Source organism: Thermochaetoides thermophila (assembly GCF_000221225.1).
Source record: "Thermochaetoides thermophila DSM 1495 unplaced genomic scaffold scf7180000011816, whole genome shotgun sequence".
NCBI lineage: Eukaryota > Fungi > Ascomycota > Sordariomycetes > Sordariales > Chaetomiaceae > Thermochaetoides > Thermochaetoides thermophila.
The window spans coordinates 6,759,712-6,769,403 of NW_006383032.1; the positions used below are offsets into that span (position 1 = coordinate 6,759,712).

At 55.9% G+C, this 9,692-nt stretch overlaps 2 protein-coding genes across 2 annotated transcripts in view; both read left to right on the top strand.

Annotated features, from left to right (window-relative positions):
- Positions 1-1,709: 1,709 nt before the first annotated feature.
- CTHT_0039270 (uncharacterized protein) lies at positions 1,710-4,879 on the top strand (the record flags this gene model as incomplete). The annotated part of the gene is made up of 3 exons (XM_006694275.1): positions 1,710-1,806; positions 1,862-2,884; positions 2,952-4,879. The coding sequence occupies 3 exons, from the start codon at positions 1,710-1,712 to the stop codon at positions 4,877-4,879; spliced, it is 3,048 nt and encodes a 1,015-aa protein (XP_006694338.1).
- Positions 4,880-6,800: 1,921 nt separating this feature from the next.
- Positions 6,801-9,692, top strand: part of CTHT_0039280 (serine protease-like protein) — a gene marked incomplete at both ends in the record, with an annotated part of 3,259 nt that continues 367 nt past the window's right edge. The window contains one exon of the mRNA XM_006694276.1: positions 6,801-9,666. Coding sequence (XP_006694339.1) covers positions 6,801-9,666 — 2,866 coding nt within the window. The remainder of the gene's footprint in view (positions 9,667-9,692) is intronic.

Below are 9,692 nucleotides of genomic sequence, written 5' to 3' on the forward strand. Positions count from 1 at the left end.
CTGTCAACAAGGGGCGGTATGTGTAAGGCTGCTTTATGTAACGCTCCATGTTGAACTTAGATATAAAGAACTTTTTGTGCAACCTTCGGCGTTAATATGAAATGGCATTTTAAATCCAAGGAGATTCAGTCTCTTAAGTTGGCTTTTCAACCAGCGAAGCTTCGGCCTGAAGTCAGTCACCGTCTCATGCCTCATTGAGGATTTGAGATAGATTTATGGCACTCATAGGTCTATATCTTCATATACAGAAACTGAAACTAGCATTGAAGAAGACAAGGACGTCCGGGAACTCTGAGTAGGGCTCGGGGACGTGAAGATTATGGTGACAGCAAATCTTGTCTCTCCAGGTTCCTTGGCTTTTCACACTTGACAGGGGATGAGGGACATGAGCAAGACCCAACTCATGTTGGGTGGCCTACGGGCACAATATCCTGCGGTTTCGAAAACAAGATTAAAAAAATGTCTTTTATGCTTCTCTCGGATCGTCCATTCACTGACAAAGCTCTCGGCACATGGATGTTGGTGAAGGCGAGAGGCGTTGAAATTTTAGCTTACGTAAGCAGACTACCCAGAGCTGAGGACCGACGTCATCGTTGAGGGGCTGAGCTTGGCGCAGCCCTAAAATGGTTGTTTGTTTACTTGCGGGAACCTGGACAGGTATTATCTCCAAAGAAGTTGCGATCGAAATTGAAGCAGGTTCCGTAGATCTCGTAAGAGCTGTCATACCGAATCATCACAAGACTGTCTCCAGGCTGTGTCACGGTTCCGGTTGCACATGAGCTGGGCTGACAGGTGACGGGCTGACCTGGGGACGTCCCCGGGCCAGTGGGGGGCTGAGCCTCGTAAGGTAACCTACAAGCCACTGCGGTGCCTGGTTAACCTGAGGCCAACAGCCTGCCGAGCAACAGGACGGCAACACTAACTTTATTCCTTCCTGCATCATCTCGCCCACTCTTCCTCTTTTCCGTCTTCTCTGTGCTGCGCGAATTCCGATCCTCTTTTTTTTTTTTTTTCGCCAAAATATCTTGAGCAGAACCTGGAAGCGAGAGCCCGCCACTCCATTTGCAGCCTGACGGGAAGTTTTATTTCATCGGGCTTTCCGGTCTGGCCATTCGTTCGTTACGCGTGCAGCGTCCCGCGAAAAATACCGTACGCGTCACTCGCATGTCTGCCCCGCTTCCTTCGTAAGAATCCACACTTCCACAACGGCCAGACTCTGTCGCCCCGGCAAACTCAGCGTAGCGCAGCGCAGCCGTAAACACTGAGCGAGTGACTGCTCAGCGTTCATTGCTGGCCAGATAGTGCAGCCCGCTTTGCAACCCGCTTTCGCATTCGCAACCACTCAACGAGAACTTCATCTGCAACCCATCATCCATTTCTGCCCGACCGTGTGCACCCTGCAACAAGCAAAGAACTGACTGTTTAACCCGATCAGCATCTGGCTCGCAGGCTGTGTGACCTGTGACTTTGTTGTTAGATTGTTCGCTCTACTACTGTTTATTTACTGCTGCAGACCTTTTTTTTTTTCTCTACTTTTCGGCCCGCTCCGCAGTCTCAACTTCCATTGCGCCCGTCGCTTTCCGGCCACTGTTCAGCCCTCGTCTCGGGCTTCAGAGGAAAGGAAAAAAAAAAACTGAATGAGTGTATGATCAGCTTTCTCACTTGGATAGTGCTATAACGACGTTTGCCTGCTCGCTGAGGTCGCCACCATGGCCAAGCTGGACCTCACGCGAGACTACTACGCCGACCTCGAGCTGCCTGTTGGTGCCGACATCAATGAGGTCAAGAAGCAGTACAGGAAGCTGGGTGCGTACAAGCTGAGGTACATTCTCTCTGAGCTCTGCTGACTGCTGTTTCCCAGCCCTCAAATGGCATCCTGATCGCAATCCGGGCAAGGAAGACGAGGCCAAGGAAAAGTTCCTGATCATCTCGACTGCCCATGAGATCCTGACCGACCCCGCGCAGAAGGCCAAGGTTGATGCCGCCCTGCGCCAGCGCAAAGCTCGTTACCCGACCGCGTCCGGCGTTCGCGGCAACCCTTGGGCGAACATGGCCCACGAGGTCAACGCCAAGTACGGGCCGCCGCCGCAGCGTCCTCCTATGCCGACTCGTCCGGCCGCTTCTGCAAGTGCTTCAGCATCGAACCGCTACTGGGACTGGGGTCAGAAAGTTAAGACTAAGATGGACCAGGCCCGCGCGAGTTCTGATGCCTGGGAGCGGTCGCGTCCTCAGCCAAAGCCGGCGTCCCAGCCTGGCCCTTCTGCTGCGTCAGCGTACCGCCAGAGCACTGCTCGTCCGACGAATCCTCCGCCCCCTCCGAGGTCTGCGGCGCAGGCTAGAAGACAGGAAGCTTCGTTTGGCACTAGGAAGCAAGGGTTTGCTCCACAAGCGCCGGGAGGCGATGAGCCCCCCGTTAAGAATCATCATTACACGACAACTCCCAAGGAGAGCATGCCCATACCTCCTGATGAGGACGAGACAGAGCCGAAGAAGCGCGACAACACCGAGCCGCTGAGCAGCCAGTTTCGCGAGACCTTCTTGGACCCTCGCCAACGCACGCCCTACGCCGCTAACGTGGGCGAGAGGACGAACCCATTTGAGCCGCTCAACAGTGTCAACCGCGCCAAGAGCATGCGGGATCCCGGCTCCCGGCAGTTCCGGGGCGGCGGCGATGATCCGGCCCGGTCGCCTACGGCTGGCCGTCAGCGCAGCCATAGCGTGGGCAATGATGGTCCGTTTACGAGGGGGGCTGGCCAGGAGACCTCGGGCAATGGCGCGCGCCCTTCGACGTTCCAGAATAATACGACCAATGCTCCGCCGACTGGGTCCGCTTTCGCGACAGGGCCCTCATTCCAGTTTGGAACCCGTGCTGCTGCTAATAATGGTGAGTCCTTCGCGTACTGTCCTGCTGAAGGGCAGAACATAGGACGAAACTGACGCTTTGGGAACAGCGAACGGAGAGACCAGAAGCAGCGAGACCAGCAATATGTATGGCCCTCCCCGCTCCTTTTCTCCTTACAGAAGAGCCTATGAGCAAAGCGCCCCAGATCGGCCATACCCTGAGGTGTACCGGATGCATCACTCAACTGAGCACCGGGATCGCATGCGGGGTGGCCCGTGGGCAGAGGAGATCTACTCTACTCCTAGTGGAGCATCTCGGGCTTTCTGGCAGCCCAGCAGCGCTGGTGCTGTCCCCCATGGATATGTCCCGAGAGACTCTGCCCAATGGCAGCAACCGGCCTGCTCACCGACTCCCAGTGGGATGAGGAGGCCAACCTTAAACGCAGGGCCCAATTCGTTCGAAAGGATGCTGCATGCTCAGTTGCAGCAAGTCCTCGCTAAGGCCTATGCAAAACGCCAACCAGAGCAGCCCTCGCCCAGCAATCCAGAGCCGAGCGGCTATGTCTTAGGCCCCAAGAAGACGCCCGCCTACCGCGTCTCCAAAAGCACCGCGGCTAACTCCAGTCACCCTGGCAGCTTCTCGTCGGTCCCGCTCGGCGCTGCGACGCCAGAAACGGCTCGATTCACGCGAAACAGCACGGATAACATTAACACGCAGTTCGTGGCCGAGGAAAAGCCTGGCTTCCACTTCAGCGCCGGCACCCCCAGCCCGACGAATTCCCCCTCCGACGATCACTTTACTCGTGCCAAACAGCGTGCTCGCGGGCACCAGTCGCCGCTGCGTAACACGTTTACCGCGTCGGACGAGTCGATTGCAGGTAATGCTGCTGCGAATGCAGGTGCTACTAACAATCAGCAGCAGGCTGGTAGTCCCAAGAAGATAGGCGATTTCAAGCCCGACGAGTGGAAGGAGCTTTTTACGCCGCATATTTTTGAGCCGCCACAGCCTAGCAAGCTGTCTAGCTCGCCTACAAGGCCGATTCGCCCGATCAAGAAGCGGACCACTGCTCGTGCGGGGGCGTCGGGCATGGCTGCGCGTGTTGAGTCGGACAGTGAGAGCAGCAGCAGCAGCAGCAGCAACAGCAGCAACAGCGATGAGACCCCGCGTCCGACGACGGCTAAGACGAGCGGTGGTATCGATGGGACTAGGAGCCCGAATGCCATGGATATCGATTCCCCTGCGGCTGCGTCCCCTTCGCCGTCGCCTGCCGCGGCGCCGGGTGCTGCTCCCCCTCAGCAGGCCAACAATGCGCGCAATGTCAATGTCGAGCCTACCAAACCTGAGTGGCGGCCCGGCAACGTCAACAACATCCCCCTCGGCACGAATGGCACCGCCCCGACCAACGACACTACTACAGCCGAACCCAAGCTCGGCGCAAACATCAAAATCCCCCACGCCAACCACGCCGGCTCCGAGGATACAGACCCTCTCCTGCGCCCTCTCTTCCCCGATTTTCGCAATACCGAGCCCTTCGCGCCGCCGAAGCCTGCCGGTCTGGATTCGTTCGCAGACCTGGGGTCTAACCTGCCTTTCCCCAGCCGTCCGGCAGCCAAAGTGCCGATCAGCAAAGACAGCCCTAAAAAGACAGTCCAGCTAAAAATGCCCTCCCCTCCCGCTGCTCCCAAACCCCCCGCGCAGATCCTCGAAATCCTCGCGTCAGGCGCCAAGCCTGCTAACGGCGCGTCAACCCTCAACTCCGCGTGGATCTCGTACACGGCGGAGATGAAGCGTTACTTTGAGGAGTGGAGTGCCTGGAATCGGAGGGTTACGGATCATTTTGCTGTCAGGCAGAGAAAGCATGAGGACAAGGGGTGGGCATGGGTTGCTGCGATCGGGGTTGATGCACCGGGGGTAGCGGAGTATCTTAGAGCGATGGAGGAGGATAGAGTGGTGAGGGAGGGATGGGAGAGCGCGTGGAGGGTGCATGAACGGGTTGTGGGGGAGTGGGTTGCTCTGCGCGCCAAGGTGTTGGGATGAAGGAAGTTTGGTGATGATGGTAGTAGTGATGATGATGATGATGGAGGAGGATGGCATATTTAGAGGTAGTTGGGTGTGACTTTGGGCTCTCATTAAAAGAAGTAGAGGGACTGTGTTGGATTAGGGGTTTGTGTGGGATTACTTTTCATGTCTGGTTTTACATGGTACGGTTCGGTTCAGGGGCGGTTTATCATCATGACGGACTATCAAGAGGACGGGCGGCCAACTTAAAAAAGGTTTATCACGGCTTATGGTTTGTTTCCTTTCAGGTGAGCCACTGTTTTACTTAACTATTTCTACAATACTGGACTGGATGGGATACGGAATGGACTGGATCGGACTGGCGGCATGGTCTGGACTGGGAAGACCGGCTAACGGCTGGCTGGCATTGACATGGAAAGGGCGGGTATTACTGTGTAGGAATAAGTGTCAGTGTTTTTGTATGTTGATACCCTGACTACATGAACTGGAAGATGGAATTCTTATGAAAAAGGTAGTTCTTGATGTCCCTGACTGTGTGTTTCCAGTGTTGAGCTGAGACTGTAGTCGGTTTCTGGACAAGGTCTGGTCATGAGATGGCCTGGCTTTCGCTTAGGTGTTTTCTTTTTTTTTTTTTCAAGACAATATTGGTTGGGAGAAAATAGAACGGTCGTGTCAGCACTTGCGTGCCTAAGGAAGACGAGGGATTCATCAAATATGGCCTAGCAAGAAGTTAAGACTGCATTGAAGTCGACTGATCTTAGGGCTATGCTGCTGGCCTAAGGTCTAGTGATTTAGGTGCCTTGCTGCCTTTGTAGGATGGTGTTTCACAGAGGTCTGTCTGGTCTTCAAATTGAATTAAACTTGATCATTCTAATTATCTCAGGGCCTTCAAGGTGATCCGGGACATGGGATGGGTTGGTAGGTTTCTCACCTCTCTACTTCATCCTTGTGATGTATGTAGAGTCCTGGAATTTTTGTCGAGAGAGAAGTTTTCCTCACTGTTTGCCTCTTATGAGCGAACCTTTGGAAAATGCCTAAGACAATCTAAGGAGGAATATGCTCCAAGTGTTTGCTGGGCGTCGGGTTTGCTTCATGGATGAGAGAGGGATGACCTGCCCTTGAGTAGCTCATGTGAGATAAGCTGACGGAAGGATGTATGCAACCTTGGGACATGTGTTGGCCTTCTGGATGCATCTATACCTGATCAGCTCATCTGACTTACTAGTTTTTATACTTCTACCTTTAAAAGACATGACCGCAACAGATGGGACAAGGAAAACAATTAACAAAGTTCCTCTCGATTCTCATCATCACTCCATTCATCTATAGATGAAGTTCCCTTTTCAGCTAAGCCTCGATAGATGCATCAACGCGTCCCACGCGTAGTCTTGGCGCCAAGCTGACCCGTCTTGGTGGCACAGTGGGGATAGGCTGCTATGCGATTCGCAGCCGCAGCAACAGTAGCAAGACTTCGACGCAGAGCCCAGGGCCAATTTCTCAGTTTCCACGATCCAATCCAACCAAACTCGACTCTCCAAACATACCCTCTCCCTCCAACCATTGGACTCCCGACGGAGTACCTTTTACCTCTTACAGTTTTTTTTTTTTTCCTCTCTTTACTCGAGAAGTCGATCTTACCTTTCATCGGCGGTTGGTAAGTTTCCAATAACGCCGGCAAAGCGAAGACTTCACCATTTGTCATCATCGCCGCCGCTGTCGAAGTCAACTTTAACCCTCACCCAAGGTGTGGATGCGACCCGCGCATCTGCATCGCTCTATTCTGGTTTGCTGCAGACTGCGCTTCGTCAGCTGTCGCCCAGTCCGTGCACCGGCCTTACCGTTTCGCCTTTTCCCGTCGGCTGTTTGTCCGACTTTCCACTCGCGCCCCTCGTTCCCTTTCCTGTTTCGCAGATACTCGACTGCACAAACCGACGCAGACATGAACGGCGCCGCCTCCGCCGCGCGCTCCAAGCGCAAGGACCCGCCGCACCCGGTCGACGGCCGGCATCCCAAGCACCACCGACCGAACGGCGACTTGTCCGAAGAAGGGACGCCCCACGAAGAATACGAGAGCAGCGCCGCGAGCGGGTACGATGACTACGACGAGCTGAGATTGCCGTCGGCAGCGGCCATCATTCCCCCTACAACCGCGACGACCGACTCTGCCGAGTGGCAGGCGACGATTCAGAACGTGGTCAAGAGCGTCGTGTCGATCCGGTTCTGTCAGACGTGTTCGTTTGATACTGATCCGGGCCTGTGCAGTGAGGCCACCGGGTTTGTGGTTGATGCTGAGAGGGGGTATATCCTGACGAACCGACACGTCGTGGGCGCGGGCCCGTTCTGGGGCTTCTGCATCTTTGATAATCATGAAGAAGTGGACGCGTACCCCGTGTATCGCGACCCTGTACACGATTTTGGCATCCTCAAATTCGATCCCAAGGCGATCAAGTACATGCCCGTGCGGGCACTCCCTTTACGTCCCGATCTCGCGAAAGTGGGCGTGGAAATCCGAGTCGTCGGTAACGACGCAGGCGAGAAGCTCAGCATCCTGTCCGGCGTCATCTCCCGACTCGACCGCAACGCGCCCGAGTATGGCGAGGGCTACTCTGACTTCAACACGTGCTACTACCAGGCCAGCGCTGCGGCCAGCGGTGGGAGTTCCGGCAGCCCGGTCGTCAACATAGACGGGTATGCTGTCGCGCTGCAAGCGGGCGGCCGTGCAGATGGTGCGGCGACGGACTATTTCCTGCCGCTGGACCGCCCGCTGCGCGCGCTGAAATGTCTACAAGAGGGCAAGCCGATTACGCGCGGCGATATCCAGTGCCAGTTTCTGCTCAAGCCGTTTGATGAGTGCCGGCGGCTGGGGCTGACGCCCGAGTGGGAGGCGCGCGTGCGCAAGGCGTTCCCAAAGGAGACGAACATGCTCGTGGCTGAGATTATCTTGCCCGAGGGTCCGTCGCATGGCAAGATTGAGGAGGGAGATGTGCTGATCAAGGTTAACGATGAGCTGCTGACGCAGTTTATAAGGTTGGACGATATCCTGGACTCGAATGTCGGGAAGCCGGTGAAGTTGTTGCTTCTGCGTGGAGGAAAGGAGGTCGAGGTGGAGATTGAGGTCGGTGATCTGCACAAGATCACGCCCGATCGGTTTGTTTCGGTCGCCGGGGGCAGCTTTCACACGCTCTCTTACCAGCAGGCGCGGTTGTATGGCGTCGCGTGCAAGGGTGTCTATGTCTGCGAGGCTGGCGGTTCCTGGAGGTTTGATTCAGCTGAGAACGGCTGGCTGATCCAGTCAGTCGACCACAAGAAGACGCCGGACCTGGAGACGTTCATCGAGGTCATGAAGAATATCCCCGACAAGTCGCGTGTGGTCGTCACGTATAAGCACCTGCGCGACCTGCACACCCTCAACACGACTATTATTTATGTAGACCGCCACTGGTCGCGCAAGATGAAGCTTGCCGTGCGCAACGACGAGACCGGGCTGTGGGACTTTACGAATCTCGCTGACCCCTTGCCTCCTGTTCCCCCCGTCCCCCGCAAGGCGTCCTTCATCCAGCTCGATAATACGATCCATCCTGCTGTCGCCGACCTCGTGCGCAGCTTCGTACACGTCAGCTGCACCATGCCCGTCAAGCTCGACGGCTTCCCTAAGAATCGGAAGTGGGGGATGGGCTTGGTGGTTGATGCTGAGAAGGGGCTGGTGATCATCTCACGGGCCATCGTGCCGTACGATCTGTGCGACATTAGCATCACCATCGCCGACTCGATCGTTGTCGAGGGCAAGGTGGTCTTCTTGCATCCGCTGCAGAATTACGCCATAATTCAGTATGATCCGAAGTTGGTCGACGCGCCGGTGCTCAGCGCCCGGCTGAGCACGGAGGAGATCACCCAGGGCCAACCGACCTATTTCATCGGGTATAACCGCATCGGACGCATCGTCCACGCCGCGACGACCGTCACGGAAACCTTCGCCGTCACCATCCCCGCCAACTCGGGCGCGCCCCGTTACCGCGCCGTCAACATCGACGCCATCACCGTCGACACTTCGCTGAGCGGTCAATGCGGCTCCGGCGTGCTCGTCGCCCAAGACGGCACCGTCCAGGCCCTCTGGCTGACTTACCTCGGCGAGCGCAACCCCTCGACCCACCGCGACGAGGAATACCATCTGGGCTTTGCCACTCCATCAATTATTCCAGTTGTTCGTCAAATCCAGCAGGGCGTTGTCCCCAAGCTGAGGATGCTCTCTGTCGAGCTGCGCGCAATCCAGATGAGCCAGGCCCGACTAATGGGTGTTTCTGAGGAATGGATTCACGAAGTATCACTGGCGAATACCTCGCATCATCAGCTGTTTATGGTTGCCAAGAGGACGTTTGAGCGCGATACGGAGCATATACCCCCGGATGAGCAGCTCCTGGAGGGGGATGTGTTGCTCACGTTGAATGGGAAGATCGTGACACGGATCTCGGATCTGGATGTCATGTATTCGCATGAGTACCTCGATGCGGTCATCGTCAGGGACTGTCAGGAGAGGAGACTGAGGCTCAGGACGGTCAGCGCGGATGATGTAGAGACGACGCATGCGGTCAGCTTTTGTGGTGCTATTTTGCATCGGCCGCATCATGCTGTTAGGCAGCAGATTTCCAAGTTGTTTAGTGAGGTGTATGTGTCCGCGAGGACCAGAGGCAGTCCGGCGTATCAGTATGGGCTGGCGCCAACGAACTTTATTACGCATGTGAATGGGCGACCGACGCCGGATTTGAAGAGTTTCTTGAGGGAGGTGGTGAAGATTCCGGATAATACTTGTGAGTTTCCGTCCCCCCCTCTCTCT